This window comes from Juglans microcarpa x Juglans regia, chromosome 2D (assembly GCF_004785595.1).
Source record: "Juglans microcarpa x Juglans regia isolate MS1-56 chromosome 2D, Jm3101_v1.0, whole genome shotgun sequence".
In the NCBI taxonomy this organism is placed as follows: Eukaryota; Viridiplantae; Streptophyta; class Magnoliopsida; order Fagales; family Juglandaceae; genus Juglans; species Juglans microcarpa x Juglans regia.
The window spans coordinates 8,993,175-9,013,184 of record NC_054596.1 but is presented as its reverse complement, the minus strand read 5'-3'; the positions used below and the strand labels follow the sequence as shown (position 1 = coordinate 9,013,184).

General features: G+C 34.2%; 3 protein-coding genes across 3 annotated transcripts; 2 read left to right on the top strand and 1 right to left on the bottom strand.

Moving 5' to 3' along the window:
• Positions 1-4,787: 4,787 nt before the first annotated feature.
• LOC121248329 (L-idonate 5-dehydrogenase-like) lies at positions 4,788-7,872 on the top strand. The gene is made up of 6 exons (XM_041146770.1): positions 4,788-5,080; positions 5,249-5,316; positions 5,444-5,680; positions 6,461-6,751; positions 6,912-7,099; positions 7,381-7,872. Exons 1-6 carry the CDS (start codon positions 4,963-4,965, stop codon positions 7,571-7,573), a joined length of 1,095 nt encoding a protein of 364 aa, XP_041002704.1. The 5' UTR covers positions 4,788-4,962; the 3' UTR covers positions 7,574-7,872.
• Positions 7,873-8,138: 266 nt separating this feature from the next.
• LOC121248281 (pentatricopeptide repeat-containing protein At2g22410, mitochondrial-like) lies at positions 8,139-11,021 on the bottom strand. The gene has a single exon (XM_041146688.1). It carries the CDS (start codon positions 10,906-10,908, stop codon positions 9,049-9,051), a length of 1,860 nt encoding a protein of 619 aa, XP_041002622.1. The 5' UTR covers positions 10,909-11,021; the 3' UTR covers positions 8,139-9,048.
• An 8,275-nt stretch (positions 11,022-19,296) lies between these two features.
• Positions 19,297-19,620, top strand: LOC121249218. Its single transcript, XM_041147938.1, has one exon. The coding sequence runs from the start codon at positions 19,297-19,299 to the stop codon at positions 19,618-19,620; it is 324 nt and encodes a 107-aa protein (XP_041003872.1).
• The last annotated feature ends 390 nt before the right edge of the window (positions 19,621-20,010 follow it).

Genomic DNA, 20,010 nt, shown 5'->3' with positions numbered 1-20,010 from the left:
GGCATGTAACCAGATACAATCAAAACTACTCAATCAAGTTTCATAACCAGAATAATAGAATAGACGTCTTATTTTTAACTTCAAAATATAAGATGTGAGCTACTCAATCAAGAAGAGCCTTCTGAACATATCTGACTGATATATATTTAATATTTATTCCTTCCGGTATCCCAACTCGCACCTTAGCTTTCAAAAAATAGTAATCAAGAACAGTAATATATGTATTTGAGTGACCAAACAAAAGCATTAAAAAAGGAACTTAAGATACTTTCATACAAACAAACCAGTACTAATTAACTAATTAAGTGTTTTCCCAGAGACCAAGCTTGTGCTTTCCAGCATTGACTTGGAGATGAGAATTCATTGAATGAGTAGTATTACATGTACTTACAATTTTTACTTATACTTATAACACTCATTTTGTTAGTTTTGTTTTGAAATTCAAATAATTTCATAATTTTCAACAAATCAATAACTGACAAATAGAGAAATAAGTTTTTTGTAAGTTTTTCTTAAGTACAAATAGCATTTTTCTTCATTGAATACCAATGGGAAACATGATACTTTACAATATTATTTTTCCTTTACATCTTCTCAAAAAAATTAAAGAAAAAAAAACTTAGGCCATCCCCCTTTGAGCCAGTTGTTTTAATCTAAGAAGTTAATGACATAACCACTTAAACCCATCTCAGTTTATCCTTAGATCATCATCTTCAGCTGACAAAAGTTAAAAACAAATGCAAATTTAGCGTAAGAGTAACATAATATAATAAAGAAGAATCATGGGGCATTTTCACCATGGTCATTGATGGAACACCAGTGGTCTTGATGCTTAAATTCTAGGAATTATAAAATGAAGGCAAAAGCGACCCCAACTCCAATCCCCAACCACCACTGCACTGCCGTGATGAGAGCCAAGACACAGAAGATGAAGACTTAAAACAATATTTGACACTGACTTGCTGCAAGTAATGCCCACCAAACAAATTTACAAGTACCAATTAAAAGTTAGAAAAACTAGCAAATAAAAATACCTCCATTCCCAAAACTCCGAAGAACATAAACCCATCAAAATAGAAGTCAAAACAACAATCCCCCGCGAATTAAACTCAAAAGAAATCAAACCACAATAACAAGGACAATAGAAGCGGAGATAGTAACAAACTATGTAAACCAGGATCTTCCTATAAACAAAATCCAGGAACTCAAAGTTTACCAAACAATTACAAAAAGAATCAGTAGCAGCATAAATCAAAGAGAATCACAAGAAGGACGAGAATCAGTAAAAAGCTCCTTCTGCGACTTCACATTGGTTATTCATTTGAGTCCAATCAAAAACTTCATGTAAATTGTAAATGTTATGTCAATACATTTATTTATTTGTTGCTTTTAATCTCTAATCCTCTTTCTTGTGACCTTTGAATGGTGGACCTTTGAATGGTGGACAAGTGGCTGATTCTGAAATCTTTGGAGATTAATACACTGAGCTGGTTGATCATGTGACTTGCACGTGACTCGTAAGCTGCACCAGAAAAGAATCAAACTCATGCTGCAGGATCATGATATGCGTTGGCATCTGTTTCATCATATATATTCATTGCTAACCCGATATGTGTAACCCTAATTCATTTTGTGTTTGTCATTCTGGTTTTGAGAGGCTTCGAGAGAGAGAGAACAAAGAGGGAATAACCTAGGGTATTGTTTAGGGTTTCACTTTGAGGAGAAAATATGTGTGGTTTTGAGGCTTCTCTGTGAAGGACATCAATTATTAATAAAGCTCTGAGGCCATTCCTGCCATGGACGTAGACAATTAGGGTCGAACCACGTAAATATGTTGTGTTGATTCTTTATTTCTTTGATTATTTTTCTTGATATTGTTCTGTTTTCTTGTTATTTTCTGATTCTGTTATGAGATTTGCATCACTTCGAATTTTGCTGGTTCTATCAATATATTTTTTATATCAATCTTTGTTATTCTGAGTTATGTACAAAGGAGACTGTGGAATAAATCTTTACATAAATATTACGAAGGAAGTTTCCAGAATCAAATAGCTAGGATTTTTGCATTGATTTAATAGTAGGGTGAATAAATTGAATAAAAGAGGTAAAGAAATTAGCATACCTTGGGGAGAAGAGTAATATGCGTCTAGCCAAGCTGAAGTTAGGGTTTCAACAAGGGATGCGTAGTGAAGACCAGTCTCGTTGGAAATTTATCAGAGATAAATACTTCAGATCGATTGCGTCCCTAGTGTGTAGTCCAAAACTTCAGAGCACTCTCCCCCAATGTTTTGAATACCGTACCGGACGCCGTACCGGTCAAGGTACTTGAACGAAATATTTCGATACCCGAACCGTTTCGGGATAGCATTTCAGGATAACGTTTCGAGATAGTCGATATATAAATAAATTATATATATAAATATATATATATGAAAATTATATTCCAAAATAATAGTCTATATATAAATAAATTATATATAAATACATATATATATATAAATTATAAATAGTCTAGTCTGAATTGGGGGTTAAAAAATAAGCTTGTATCTTGAAAAAAATGAAAAAAAAAACACACACAGAGGCCGAAATATAGGCCGATACATGCCGAAATTGAGGTTGGTACGACCAGTACCGGCCGGTACGGAACATGTATAGTACCTGTACCGGCCAGACGGCCGAAACGAAAAATTTCAGCCGTACCGGCCGGTACGGTACGAAATTTAAAACATTGCTCTCCCCAGCTCTATGATTTCACAAGGGTGAAACAAAGAAAAGGAGTCGGGCTGCAGATCGCTAGTTGCTTTTACAATTTTTTTTAATTAATTAATTAATTAATTTTTATTTTTCTATTTGTATTTTTTAATATATTTAAATATTTTAAAAAAATAAAAAAATAAATCAATATATTTAAAATTATTTTCTTAATCGTTAAGTTAAAAAAATAAAAAAATTTAGAACAGTAAGAATTGGTGAACAAAGTAGAGGAGGAAGAATTGGTGCGCAGAGTAATCTTTTCCAAGAAGAAGATAGGTGAATTAGAGGGAAAGAAACAGACCGTTATTTTTTATTTTTTTATTTTACTTAATAATTAAAGAAGTAAGTATTAGTAAAATTATATATATTTTTTAATTTTTTATTAGTGATTAAGAATGTTAACAAAATACTTAAAAATGATAAAAAAAAAAAAAAAAACTTAGAAATGCACTTGGATAGTAGATGAATAGTAACCCTATCACTACCCGTAACTAAAACTTAGTTGGAGTGACTTCCTAACCCACTCCAGTTGGTTTTCCTTATGTAATAGCTAAATGTGGGATATGTTTTGCTTTTGCCTATCATGATGAGAAGGCTCACATCGTTATCTGTTTTGATTTTAGTGGTCTTGAGTAGGGGTGTAATTCGGATCGGAGAAACCGACCGGACCGACCTGTTTGGTCCGGATCGAACCGGATCGAAAAAATGCATGGTCCAATCTTATCCAATAAATAGAAAAATTTCGGTCTTCGGTCTGGTCCCGGAGTGGAGATTTCTCAGGCCGGACCGGATCAGACCGACCGAATAAAAAAAATTATATATATTATTTATATAATAATTATACAATTAACAATATAAAATTTTAAATGTGTTATTAATACTTGTTAATATTTTATAAATTTAACAATATTTTATATATATCTTCATCTAAACTATCACTATTAACAATATAAAATTTTAAATATGTTATTAACACTTATTAATATTCTATGATTTAACTAATATATAATATCAATTAATTAATTATATAGTAATTATATAAATTAATAATGTAATTTTCATCTAATTTATTATTATTGACCATATAAAATATTTTTTTATTGAGTTTATTACATAATTCACATTAATAAATCACTTAATTTAATTTAGTATTTTTAATAAATTTTTTTTATTAATTGATTTAAAAAATAAAAAAAGAAAAAAAAATTAGGCCGGACCGATAGTTATCGGTCCGGTCCGGTCCCTATGGGTATTCGGTCCAGTCCGGACTGAACTGGACCGGACCGACCGGATTACACCCCTAGTCTGAAGGGCAAGTTTGGTTGTTTAATTGAAAATGAAAAATATTCTAATTATAAAATGATTACATAAAAATAAATTATAAATTGACGACACTTGATATAATATATTAAATTATAAATTTATTTTATAATATTTAATAAATTCTATAAAATTACGCAAATTTATAAATTTATTTTAATGAAAACTATTTGTTTCGTTTTCAATTTCAATATCCCTACGATCCTGATTCATCCCATCGCAATCGCGTGGAGACTGATGAGGCCGATTGGGTGCCCATGAAGGATTTGGATCGTCTGCAATTCCTTGACCGAATTGCAGATGATCTCGATCTGCCCATGAATCAGATTTTGGCCCCCTGTTCAGTGATAGTGTAACATACGCCTCAGTCGTATTTACTTCATTTCTTTATTATACAATCTTTTTTTACTTTTTTTTATTATATAGAAATGGTATATTTTTATTTTTCAACGATTATTTTCTTACGAGGCTTAGGCGTCTTTTATTTTATTTTTTTTTAAACATGAATGAAAAAATACTAACACATGAACCTCTTCCTCATTTAGGCATTGCACTATAAATTATTCCCAAAACAGGATATAGAATATGAGTAAGCAAAATATAGGGGCTGTTTCGGCCAAAAACTTCAAAGTTTTTATGTTTGGGCCCAAATGTACAACATAGTTTGCATCAATCCAATAAAGTTGGTTTTGCTTTTGCTATTTAACTCTGGAATTGACCACAGGAGAGCAAAACCTGAATCAAGAATGGTAGAAGGAGAGATTCAATCCAAAAGTTAGGTGGAGACTCATGACATGTTGCCAACGTGGAGAAGCTGAATTGTATACGAGGACAAAGTACGTTCAACTTCAATCACACAGAGAGAGAGAGTGAGAGAGAGAGAGGGAGATGTCAGGGGTTACTGGTGGTGAAGACAAGGAACACAGGAATGGAGAAGAGAATATGGCTGCTTGGCTTCTTGGTATCAAAACCCTTAAAATCCAACCTTATCATCTCCCTGCTCTAGGTAAATGAAATTGTCTCTCCTTGTATTTAATATTTCTTGTCTAGGCAATGCCTTCTCTCGTTTATGTTTCAAAATAAATGATCAGATGAAGTTTCAAACAAGTCATTCTATCGACAATTTTTGAGACAGTCGCTCATGTTGACCATAAACTTCGTGTAACAAATTTAGGGCCCCATGATGTCAAAGTTCAGATAAAGGCACTGGGTATATGTGGAAGTGATGTTCATCACTTCAAGGTAATATATTCCCAGCACCTTGCCAATAAGACAGAGGATGAGATTGCTTATTAGTAATATTTTTTTCCCCCTTTTTTTTTTCTTGTGATCAACTGATGTCTGCTATGACTTGTATGTTTCGTATCAGACGATGAGATGTGCAAACTTTATTGTGAAAAAGCCCATGGTTATAGGACACGAGTGTGCTGGAATCATTGAGGAAGTTGGAAGCCATGTGAAGTCTCTAGCAGTGGGTGACCGTGTAGCATTAGAGCCTGGAATCAGTTGCCGGCGGTGCGACCTCTGCAAAAATGGTCGTTACAATCTCTGCCGAGAGATGAAATTTTTTGGTTCTCCCCCGACTAATGGCTCTCTTGCTAATAAGGTTTCCCATAATGCTTCTCTTCATGACATTATGTTTATTAGTAAAGAATACACTTCATTGGGCTTTGAATCCATGACTGCTTTCCATCCTGTTTTTACAGGGAGGGAAAAAATAAAAAATAGTTCATTGCAACTTTGGTCTTGAAATCGAAATTCACTTGTGAATATAAACAATCTACAGGAATATACCATTGTTAAGTTATCCAGAGTTTGTTGAAATTTGTCTGCGCTATCTTACTGATGCAAAAATCAGGTCATATCAGTGCATTTATATAGGGATTCAATTAAGGAAGATTATGCAATGTGTTATATTATATATAATCCGCAGTTTTGAGGCATGGTTTATAGAGATTAGCTTCTCTCAGATTTCATAATATGATAACTTCTTAAGGTGGGCATGCATTTTATTAATTTCTTTTGAAGTTTTGATTACTTTGGCCCTATTCTAATCCAAAAATAAAGATCTTAGTATCCAACTTCTGCCAATACAACTTTCACCATAGGTTGTTAGTTTGCAGATGAGCATATTTATGGCTGGTTTGATTCCCACCCCAAAATCAATGCTCTGGAAATGCGATTTTAAAATGTGAGATACTAAACAGTACAAATTGCTCCTCATTTTGTTAATCATACCACATCCAAACACCATATGTTACCATGTTAGAGATCCTGTTTGTTTTGTCAGTTAAATTGGGAATATTTGCAGTATGTTGGATCAAGGAGATGCCAATCAATGTTCTTCATTTTCAGTTATAATTGAAATGCAATTTTCTTGTCCCAGGTGGTTCATCCAGCATATTTATGTTTTAAACTACCTGACAATGTGAGTTTGGAGGAAGGCGCTATGTGCGAGCCCCTCAGTGTTGGTATCCATGCTTGTCGTCGTGCAAATATTAGTCCTGAGACAAGTGTATTGATCATGGGAGCAGGACCAATAGGCCTTGTTACACTATTAGCTGCTCGTGCTTTTGGAGCCCCCAGAGTCATCATAGCTGATGTTGATGATATCCGTTTATCTATTGCGAAGAATCTCGGTGCAGATGAGATTATTCAAGTCTCAACGAACATTCAGGTTCCTGACGTTGTTGTTCTTTTCTCTGTCATTTGAACTACTCACCGAATCATTTAAGGACTTGAACATTTTTATTGACATATAGACAATTTTACAAAAGTTATTTTGTCCTCCAAGTTATTTGTGCTAGAAATGATCTCACTTGAAGATCATTTCTCAGGATGTAGGTGAAGAAGTAGTAAAGATACAAAATGCCATGGGCTCTGGTATTGATGTCAGCTTTGATTGTGTTGGTTTTGATAAAACCATGTCAACTGCCTTGAATGCCACCCGCTCAGGCGGCAAAGTTTGCCTTATTGGATTGGCTAAGAGCGAGATGACTGCCCCTCTTACCCCAGCGGCTGCAAGGTAGGTCTACTTCGATGGCAAAGCAACTGACATCCTTATATTTTCCCTCCACTCCCGAACACCCCTTTTCGATCCTAGATTCCTACACTATACCTAATAGCAAGCCAGCAGTAGTCATAATGGTTTCATCCTCCAATGGCTTGACTATGAGCATTTCCATGTGCGTGTTTGTTATGTTGTGTTTACGAGCAGAGATTTGATTTCATTCTTAAATTCTCAGTTTTTCCCTTTCAAACTTTGATCTCATACAATTGATTATTTCCAATTCTTGTGGCTGGCAGGGAGGTTGATGTGATTGGCATATTCCGATATAGGAATACATGGCCGCTCTGCATTGAGTTTTTGAAGTCTGGCAAGATAGATGTAAAGCCATTGATAACTCACAGGTTTGGCTTCTCGCAGCAGGAGGTAGAAGATGCCTTTGAAACAAGTGCTCGTGGAGGTACTGCTATTAAAGTTATGTTTAATCTGTAGGAAAAGGTCTCATGATGCATCTGATGAGACCGAACTTTATCGCTTCTTTCTTTGTTTTGTTCCATCTAGTACTATAGCCTGAGTATCCAATTGCTTGCCATTAACTACCAAGTAAATGTAAGTGAAAGATTTATGGAGGATCAGAATAGATATGCCCACTTGCTTGCACAATGGTCAGCATCCAATCTCACATTTGGATGTATACCGCAAATCCTTCTTCCATCATGTATGCCTAGAGTTTGATAGTGGAAAAATCTGTCAGTTGTAAAATATTAAATTTAATAATATAAGTTTATTAAATTAAAGGAAAAAAAAACTACTAATTAAATGTACCGCCTTTCTTTCTGCTTACTTTTTTAAATTCCATTTTCTTCTTTTGGGTTACTGTTCTTTGCAAAACGATAAAGACAGTGTAGTTCAGTATTTAAAATTTTAACAAGGACTAATTGAACTATTGAAGACGTTGTGCACTTGGTCCACATCAGAAAACCTATTTCAAGCAATTCTGGTGGACATCCAATGGATTTATGAACTTTTAGAAGAAGAAAGGTATTATAGCCAAAAGTAATGTGAAAAATAGACGAACCTCAACGACTAATCAATTTCCGCAGCGATGATAGAAATGCAATGAAGAATTCTCTGTTTTCTTTACAAATTCTTTCCCTACCTTTAACAACACGGGAAATAAGTCTTCCAAGGTTTCCTCAAGAAACAATGATCTCAACCCTTACTATTTACATGAGATTACTAATCAATTTGTAGCAATCAGCGGCTAGATAAGAAGTGTAGCCATCTTCTGTCACCTCCCCAACCAAAGTTTGTTTTTCTCTCATAGGATTGAGAACTTCTGGTTGGACTCCTTGGTTGTGTTACCTTTCTTCACGTGAAAAAGATTCTCCCAAATACTCTTCAATAAAAATACAATCGAATGGAGATTTTGTGTCTGGAAGTTTAGCGGGTGAAATTATGAGGAGGTTCAGCGTGAGGTCTTTCATCTCCAGGAGCACTCCTACCTAGCCTAGTTCCTCTTATCACCAATGCTCCCTTTTTCACAGCTTACCAAGGTCGAATTTTGTCCCCAAATATTACTTATTACCGAGAGAGAGGACACTTAAAGAATTTGCCTCCTGACACATTGTCAAATACTTGAACCCCATCAAGCCTTCCCAACATCATCAATGCTATGACCAGTCATAGGACTAAGCCATTTTTCAGTTTGTGATGGGCACCTCTAGCAGAATTTGTCCTTTCAGAACCCAAAATATTGAACTCCATTGGTTCCCTCGCCAAAATCATTTTCAATACCAACATGGCATCGCAGCTTACAAGCTAATAAAAAGTAGAACATCTTGGTTCCGATACCCACCAGATTGATAAGAGGGTAAGGTTCATACCTGCAAATAGTACTCATATTCATTCCGTTTTACCGAAACTAACAATTCATTGAATGAATTGTTCTGTCAGAGTACCAAGTTTTACATGTCTTGCTTGATGGATTCCTCCTTTAAGATTGGATAAGGCACGGATTGAGAGTTGTACAATGTTGTGCCATTAACTTCAATGGAACTACAACCAAAAGGCTTCTGCACATTGCTTTCCTCCATTAACTCTCTCATTTTTATTGCATCATCCCATCTATTCGAACCAGCATAAGTATGAGAAGAAAGAACATAATTCCCACCGTTACACGGATCTAATTCCAGAAGCTTGTTTTTAGCAATCTCAGCTAGGACCACATTTCCATGAAGTTTACAAGCACTTAAGAATATCCTCCATACCACAACATCAGGAAATAAAGGCATTATCTTTATGAATTCATATGCCCTGTCCAGATTGCCAGAGCGGCTCAAGAGATCCACTACGCAACCATAATGTTTCATTTCTGGAATTAACCCGTGAACTTTTTCCATACTTCGAAAATAGTACAAGCCTTTATCCACCAATCCAGCATGAGCACAAGCTAGTAAAATCCCAACAAAGGCTCCATGAGTTGGCCGAACACCTTCTCTTAACATTTGTGAGAAGAGCTCAAGTGCAGAATCTGCAAAACCATTCACGGCAAGACCTGAAATTACTGAAGTCCATGAGACAGAGTCCTTTGTTTTCATCTCTCGGAATACCTCTAGTGCCTTCTCAATCACCCCGCATTTGCAATACATATCTATCAACGAGTTTCCCACATAAACATCTGCTTTTATACCATGCTTACGTATGTAGTCATGAACTGCCTTGCCAACATCAAGCGATCCTAGGTGGGCACAAGCAGAAAGCACGCTAGCTACTGTTATTTCATCGGGTTTCACCTCTGCTGCCATCATTTCTTTAAATAGCCTCACCGCCTCAGCAAACTGGCTAGCTTGAGAGTAACCCGTGATCATAGAAGTCCAAGAGATCACATCCTTTTTGGGCATCTCATCAAAAAGCTTCTGCGCAGCAACTACGTTCCCGGCTTTCGCATACCCCGTTATCATGGCATTCCAAGAAACTATATTCCTCTCATGCATCCTATCAAATACTCCCCGTGCCAGATCCGCTAAACCCCGCCGTCCATACATATCTACCATGGTAGTCCCCAAGTAAACATCAATCGCAACCTGATTATCCTCAATATACTTAACCATTGAGTCTGCTGTTTCCCACTCACCCAAAAAACTACATGCTAAAATAATTTTCACCATTGTTACCGAATCGGCCTTCACGTTTGCCACCAGCATTGCTTTAAAAAGATCCAACACTTCCTTAAAATTATTGCACCGACTATACCCACATATCAAAGAGTTCCAAGAAACCAAATCTCTTTCGCCCATTTTATCAAAAGCCCTCCTTGCAAAACCCAACTCGCCACAAGCCGCATACATGTGAATTAAAGCATTGGAAACAAAAACATGCGATTCAAACCCAAGTTTCCAAGCATGAACATGAACCTTCTGGCCCTGTACAATATCAGGGACCCTAGCACAAGCCTTGCAGACAAATATTAGAGTTAAATGATTCCCCGCTTGTCCTTGCTGGTACATACGGTGGTAAAAACAAATCGCTTCACTAGGTTGGTCACTCAGTGACAAACCACGGATCATATGGTTCCAGATTGTCAATGTGGGACGCTCAATTTGGTCGAAAACGAAGTGGGCTTTGGGTAGAGCTGGTTGAGATAGTGTATAGAACTTGATAACCTCAGATATGGAAGACGGGTCAGTGTAAAGTCGGGCTCGGATGAGGTGGGCGTGAAGCTCTTTGATGGGGTTGAGGGAGATGGGTCTATTGGTTACTTGCTCTGATTTTTGGTTCGCCGTGTAGGTGCTGAATCGGCGGCAAATGGATCTTGCGATTTTCATGAGGATTGAGCAGCCGCGCTGATCCCTCTCTCAACTCTTGGGATGATATATGCATGAATGCGAAGTTGCTCGTATAAGAGGCACTGCACAATTCATTAGCGCGTTACAGTAAACTGTCTAATGGAATTCAATTATGATACATTGATATATATGTACAAATAATTTCCTTTTTACTGAACATATAATTATAAAATATGTCATATGGTAATTAATTCGAGAAATGTTATAAAGAAATTTTACATTACACAGCTCTACCTAATCAATATATAATTTTTTATTTTTTTCTTTCTATTTAAACATAGGAGTATAAAAAAATCGATAAACTGATTGAACCAAACCGAACACTTGTGTTGGTCTGATTCATAACCGGTCCAGTTTGGAACCGATTCTAAACTTATCTGGTACCAGTTTTCATATTTTGAAAACCAGTTTCAACTGGTTGGTATATATATTTTTAATATTTTATATTATATATAAAACATTATTTATATAATTATTTATATTATATTGTATATATTATATGCTAAATTGCTAATGAATATAACATGAAACTTTAATCTTATTATTTATGTCTATTAATCTTATAGCATAAAATTAATATAACATTTTTTTTGAATAAAAAATTAATATAACATTTGACATAACATAAAATTAATCATAAAATTTTAACATAACATTTTATATAACATAAAATTAATCTCACTAGTTATACTATGCTAAGCTTATCTCATTAATGGCCTATCTTATGTCAAGATTCTGGTGGAGTCACAAACACAATGACAGGAATCCAATGGTCCAAGTTGGGAGAGTCCAAAACAAGGGATGGATTGGGATTTAGAAACATAGTCTTTTAACAAAGCTCTATTAGCAAAACAACTTTGGAGATTGTTGCAACATCCTGACTCTCTAGTCTCACAAATCATGAAGAACAAATACTTTAAAGATGGTATGTTACTGGAAGCAAACATTGGGCCTCGACCTTCTTTCATTTGGACGAGCATTAGGTCATCGATGGAATTTATCAAAGAAGAATTGTTTAGGAGGGTAGGGAATGGATCAAACATTAGAATTTGGGGGGTATAAATGGATTCCCTCTCCGGGAACTTACACAATATAGTCTCATACCACTGTTTTGGACAAAGAGGCTAAAGTAAGAGCATTAGTGGACGAAGACACAGGTGATCGGAATATAAGTCTAATTAATCAGATCTTTAACCAGAGAGAAGCCGAGACAGTCTGTAGCTTACCTTTAAGCAGGCTAGGTGCTGAAGACAAGATGGTTTGGAGGCCCTCAAAAGATGGAATTTTCAAGGTGAAAACTACCTATCATCTTGAATTGGACAGAATCAGGAAATTACAAGAAGAGAGATCTCAACATGAGCATCCGAGGAGACAGAATGGAAAATTTTGTAGAAACTTAGAATACCTGGATCTGTGAAACACTTCCTCTAGAAAGCTTGTCATGACTTACTCCCCACATGACTAAACTTGTTTAAAAGAAAGGTGGTTGAAGGGCCTTGGTGTCCCATTTCTGAAAGGGAAGAGGAACCATCTATCCATGCCCTTTGGTCTTGCACTGCTGCTAGTGATGTATGGGGAGAGGAATACAGTCCTCTAAAAAATGGTCGAATCCAGCTACTAATGTCTGGGAATTATGGCAGAGATTGATTGAAAATATGAAGCCTGAAGAGAAGAGTGTGTAGCTATCATTATGAGAAATCTTTGGACCAGAAGGAATGCTTTCATTTTTTACAAGAAGTTCGATAGGCTAGAGTTGATTGTTCAGAAAACCCTCAAGAACTTGGATGACTATCAGTCTGCACAAAAAACAGCTAACATAAACAATCTCAATCAGACTGCTGGAGCAAAGAGAGAGCTAAGGAAATGGAAAAAACCATATGAGTACCATATGAAGGTTAATTGAGATGCTGTTGAGGATGCCAAGGCTAAGATCACAGGTCTAGGAGTGATTATTAGAGACTCTGAAGGTGATGTTCAAGCTTCCATGTGCTGCAACATTAATACCACTCTACAACCTGTAATTGTTGAGGCAATGGCATTAAGAAGATCTATGAATATATGTTCTGATTTAGGCTTCTCGAAGGCTATCTTTGAAGGAGACTGCTAGGAGATTGTTAAGGCTACAAATACCCATCAGGACAGCTGGGCGGAAGTTAATCCTCTGATTCGTGATATCAAAAGAATGATGAATAACAAATTGGGTTGGAAGGATTCTTTCAACTATTGGGAATCAAATTTGGCTACACACAACTTGGTCAAAATTGCTGTTTCTTTACCAGGGGAGCACATCTGGATGGAGGACTATCCTATTCTGATCATGAATGTGGTTTTGAAAGATGAGTTTTGTAATGATTGAAGATTATTTTCCTAATAAAAAACAGTGATAGTTTTCTCTAAAAAAAGTTAATCTCATTAATAACGAATAAGTTAATCTCACTAATAAGTTAGATACTATTTATACTATATTAATACAATAGATACTAATGATTTAATAATTGTTAATAATGAATACTAAATTTCCAAAATCGAAAAAAACCTAAAGTTTCGATTTTAGTGATGAATCGGTCCGTATCGGTTCTTAACTTTCAAAAATCAATATATACCAGTTCGGTTTCAAAATTTATTCAAGATTCGACCGAACCAGACCGGTTACACCCCTACACACATATTTAAGCATTAATATAGAATGACAAATCACATGTTAATTAGGTAGATGTATGTGGTGTAAGACTTTCATTTAAAATTTCTTCTACGTGTAGACATATGTCAATGGTACAGTGGTACACTACAATATAACTAAAAAAGTTGCAGATTTGAATTTTAATCTAAAAATGATAATTGCTTGTGTAACAAAAGAAAAAAAATTATGAAATATGAAAATAATTGTGGAGATTTAAATAAAAAACAATAAACTTGATAAGAGTACCTTTAAAAGTTGAGAGGATCCACATCTAATGTAATTAGGTCTAGAGATTGGGTTAAGCTCAAAACCAGTTATATATTTTTGGGCTGAAAAGGCCTAACACGAGTGAGGTTATTTTTTGGGCGAACCACCTATGGTTTGCTGTAGGTAATTCGGCCTTTTTCTTCACAAATCAGAGGCCAGAATAGCCAAGAATATGGGGCAGTTGCCAGGTCGATTTTGATATGGATGGCAAGCTTTCCTTGTAGATCCTCTCTGTGGGCCGAGGTTTGAACCTTGGACTTCTGATAGATTTAGTGCCACCATATCATGACACTAGTGTTGTATCATTTTATGCTGTATACTATTCGTTAATCTGTCATTTTATATTAATTTTTACTTTTTTTAAAAAAAATATGAATTTAATAATTAATGACTAACAATAAAAATGAGATGATGATAAAGCTATTAACATTTTCTTTTCAAAATTATTGATCTTAGTTGGCAGGTTTACAAATATTTAAAGATATATGTTGTGACATTGGGCATCATTTTCGACATTATTTAGAAAATAAATGGTATCCTCAATTTTATTGATAACGCTATCTTATTGATGGGGAACACGGTGTACAAATAGGAAAACAATCTTGAAGGTTCATAAATTTCAAAGCTAAATTTTTTTATAAAAGCTCTGCCGTAAACTTCTAATGGAAGACTAAAACCATATGGCCTATGTTTCAAAAACACTAGTCAATGATACAATTAGAGCTCCATTGAAACTTTATAAAAAGCAAAAAAATTTCCCTCCCAAACAATGTGGAATCTTATTCACCACCTACCCTTATCCTTATCATATGGGGTATTACAATCTCCCTCCCTTAAATTTTTTTATGTCCTCGTCGAGTCTGTCTGTTACATGTGGCACGGCTCAAGTCCCATAATTCTGGTTGTGATAGGCTCTTTATAAAATTGTAAGAGAAAGTTAATGTTCCATTTTATTTCTTTATAAAATTGTCTTGTACCCTCCAAATATGTCAGAGATTTGAATATCTTAGGGTACGTTTGGTTTCCAAACCAAACTCAACTCATCTCAACTAATCATTACAATTTTTTCAAATTTTAATATAAAATTTAATAAACAATTCAACTTTTTCAAATCTCAAAATAATAATAATATTAAAAAATAATATTTAAATAATATTTTATCAACTCAACTCAACTCACTTCAACATCTAAACACACTCTTAAAGGGTGGCACTATAGCCACCGCTGGGTAGCTCCAACTACTGCTAGTTATTTTGGTGTTTTTTTTTTTAAACTTTTTTATATGTATTTTTTAACACTTTTAAATATATATTTTTTTAAAATAAAGTCACAACATCATTTAAAACCACTTTCTTAATCACAAAATAAAAAAATAAAAATTGCCAATAGGAGTTGGGAGCGGTGGGTCTAAAACAAGAAAAATTAATAATTTAGATATTTAATATTTAATTATATTTGTGAGTTAGCTAGCTAGCTAGTTAGCCTTTTGTATAAAGAAAAGAATAATAATAATTGCAAAATTGCAAAAAACTAATGAACAAAATTTTCCTCTATGCACAAATCCAGAAAATTAAAAGCAAGTGGTCGAAATTAATCTGTAGACTTTCTAAATAAAGAACTACTTTATCTCCTCTCCACTTCTTTTATTCCATCCCCATCGATCGACCCCTCACTGCATATCCCCTCCCCCTCAAGTTTCAACCAGAGCATTAAAACATTTACTTTTTCTTCAAGCTTATTGAAGAAAAAGTAAATGTTAAAATGGCAATTCGTAATGTAGAGCACTAGCTAGCTTGAATTAAATTAAAAGGGTGATTAAAGAGTACTGCTGCACAACATTTTGACTTTATCAAATCCGGTTTTAAATAGTTTGGTTGATAATTAATACTTTTGGTGGCTTTAATTAATGTACCACACTTTAATATATACTTGGCAAGTTTTATTATGAGTCATCGGACTTCTACGAATTAAATAAACCAACCGTATCTATATTAATAGGTCCGTTACTATATATTTAATTAAGAAAAATTATATTCTTAAGCCGATCACACCGAATCAAATCATATAGATCATCAAATATTATATTTAAGTGATATCGATAAAATACTCTAAATACTAGCTTGATAATAAAATAACTCTTTAATTAATTATGATGGTACGCTGCTTCATAGAATTTAACAAACAATTAGGCAGTGCTAGTGATAGTTTTTCTTATTTATTATTATTATTATTATTTTGCAAAATAGTAGTACTACTTTCGCGTCTTTCAAAACAAAGATTACAAAATCTGATTAGATCAACAAGTATTAATAAAAGTACAATATGGAGATTTCTACAGTATGTTAAATTGAAATGAGATAGAAGTTAAAAGTTGAATAAAATATTATTAAAATTTAATTTTTTAATATAATTTTTATTTTGAGATTTAAAAAAGTTGAATTATTTATTATATTTATTTAAAAATTTAAAAAATTTATAATAATTAGATTAAATAAAATGAGTTAAAATAATTTTTTAACCAAATAAGGCCCAGATGAAATAATGCTATTTTCCTGCAATATTTTTCTCTCCAAGCAAAACGAACAATAATGGATTCATTGGATCGAGAACGATGGTTTTTTGGGCCCCCCAACGGTAGGCTGATTTGGTTCCAAATTCTCACACGTACGCACGTGAGAATGGCTTGGTCAGCTAGCTGGTCCCACACCTACGCACCCGAAAAGTCTCAAAGTCTACCGGTACTTGTCCCGTGCATGCTTAGCCTAAAAATTGAACAAAAATAAGGAGTAATGTTAGGTAAATTCTAAATTTATCAGTGGGGGTGTTGGTTGATTATAAGCTTATGGTAGTAGATGGTACTGGTGATTATAGGTTTATGGTAGCAGATAGTACTGGTGATTATAAGTTTATTGCTTGAAATTCACGCAATTTGCCTATGAGTAATGTTAGAGAAAAATTATTATAGCAATGCATATTTTGCACTTACTGCGTGGTTGCTTCTAGTTGATTGTTTTCAACACTCATTTAAGGAGATGTATGGTTTACATGATACCACATCATATATGCAAAATTAATACTTCTAATAGTAGCTTCTATCTATATTTATTTTTTGCCTATACTTCGATTCCCCCACGTGCAAATATTGCCACTTCCACATAATGTTCTCTTCGTACCGTTTATCTGGATTTAGAACCGGGTATTTGGGTATATCCGGTCAAGATTATGATCTGGGCCGAAATTTAGATGAATTCGGATTTTTTGAAACTTGAAAATTCGGGTTCTGGTATCTATGCGATTTTTTTTCAAAAGCTATTCATTTTTTTCAAGAAAAAATAGTGTTGAAAAGATTTTTTTTTTTAATTTAAAGCCTATATATTATTACAATTATTTCAAGAAAAAATGTTGAAAAGCATACTTTATATATATATATATATATATATATAAGGCTATATTTTATTAAAGTTTTTTCAAAAACCCATGTTAAAAAACATAATACTAATGCATTGAACATTGTCCATAATAATAAAAAATATATCAAAATGGAAAATTAAACTTATGTAAAAAATAGTTAAAGCAATAAAAAACTAATTAACTTTTTAACTAAGTGCACGTAAAACAAAATATTCATCATGTAAAATGCACGATACAATCTACTATATATTACATTATTTGATATTTATACACTGCATTACAAAACACAAACTAAATTAACTTACGGTCTTGTTGGGTTGTTGTGGTGGTCATGAAGAGGATCAAGTCTCGTTGGTAGTTCTGTAATCACCAACTACATATGTCGTTGCTCTTTATTTTGATTTAGAAAACTTGAAAAACACAAGCAAAGCCTTACGTGCAGCACAAACCAGCATAAATTAATTGTAGACAACTTGAAAAACACAAGCATCAGTAGAGTAAACCAGAACTAAAAGCATCAGGACACAAATCATTAAGGCAAGATCAACACAAATCAGATCAACTGCATACAGCTTGACGATCAATTATATATCATTTATCTGTATAATATATATATAAATATATATATATATATATATATATATATATATATATATATATAGTTGGAGGTTAGTGGGGGTTCTGGTTGATTATAAGTTTATTATTGCGTGAAAGAATGGTGGCCACCAATATTGATCTGTCACGCAATTTGCCCATGCTTCCATTCCCCCACGTACGCACAAATATTACCACTTCCTCATAATTTCCACGTTAATTACTCTTTCTTTCTCTTTCACCAATTTTCTTCATTAAACCTGTCTTTTCGAAACTCCTAGCTCCACATTTTGTAGATGTACCTAAAAGCCCCTACTCTTTTATATATATATATATATATATATATATATATTAACCAGTGATTTATCAATCAAAGGCTATATATATATAGCTGTTCCTTTTAGTATTCCAAAGGAAAAAACAAGATACGAATTAAAAAAAAATAAAAGAAAAAGAAACGTCTAATTAAATTTAAATTGCATAGGAAAACATTGGAAGCATAGGAAAGGCTAGAATATATATGTACTTACGTGATCATGATTAATAGATATATTATCTATCATGATATTAATTAATAGATAGAGTCATGCGTACGTTTGACATGCAAATCAAGCAATCTTCTACCTTAAGGATAAATATTCTATTTTGATAAGTATTAATTCTAGATGATCTATCGCATCACAATAATCAACTAATTCCATTTATATTAAGACTCATTCATACACGTACGTACATGACCTGCCCATATATATATCTTATATATATATATATATATATATATAGGATAAGTTATATATTTTCAGCTTTATCCAATATATGGTTGATTATTTATACATATGCAGATATATATAATAAATTAAAGCTTTCCCTCATATATACGATATGTTCACCTAACACGCCAACAACTTCATTATTTATGGATCAAAATCAACTTTGAATATGAAACATCTTAGGCGGAACTTTTCTGCTGATTTAGCTAATAGACAAACCCCATATGTCGATCGAAAATCTACTACTCCAACTGTCTACGAGTTTTTCAATTCTTTCCAAAGAATAAAACCTAATCTATTATTAAGGTCCTTTTCAGTAAATACACGAGTGCGAAGGTGATTCAACATTCATGTTACACTTCAAACACAAGTCAGGTCTAAGCAGTTGAACCCAACTCCCTCCCAATGCAAACGGTCAAGACTCCTCTCTCTCTCTCTCTCTCTCTCTCTCTCTCTCTCTGATTTGTATATAAATATATATTATATTATGACATATACGTAGATGATCAGGACGTACACTCCTTTCCATAAATATATGTGTATATATAATATTGTCAAAACCTGAAAAACGTACAGTGTTTCATCAAAAGCTAGCCATTTCTTTCTCCTATCATCGGCCTGGATTCCTCTCCTGCAACGAAAACCATGAGGGAGCCCTCGACAACCGTAGCCGATACCGCATCATGGTATTGTGCGATAATCTTATTAGGTTTAATCTTGTTTGCTACTGTGAGGGACAGTTCACTCGCAGATGCAGGAGTTCTGAGACGTAACCAGCTCGTGGACAAGCCGTGTGACGAGATTTATGTGGTCAGAGAGGGCGAGACTCTCCACACCATCAGCGAGAAGTGCGACGACCCGTTCATCGTTGAGCGCAACCCTCATATCCATGATCCCGATGACGTCTTTCCCGGACTGGTCATCAAGATCATCTCTCCCTCAAACTCGAGGAAGTTATTGAGGCAGTGATCTATATAGGAAATTAGTATTAATTTGTTTTTTCCTTTCCCATTTCCATGAATACCTAGCATATATGTAACATATGGAGAATGGGTTCTCATGGCTAGGAAGTGGAAACTCTCTGTGTTTGTATTTTTTAAGAGTAAACTTTTTTTGGGTGAAGTTTATGTTGAAATGGGTGACAAGGCCGGCGCTTTCAGTAAGTTCATGCATGGGCTATATTACATCCGTAATTAATTAATCTTGCTTATAGAGAAGGAGTACTTGTTCCGCACAGGCTTATATAATATCATTCAAAGAATTAAACAGCCGCTTAATTTGCCTCAGGCTTTGTTCGTAATGATAGTGGTCGATCCTAATAAAAAGCAGCTTGCCTGTAAGGAGACCATGGCAAATTTA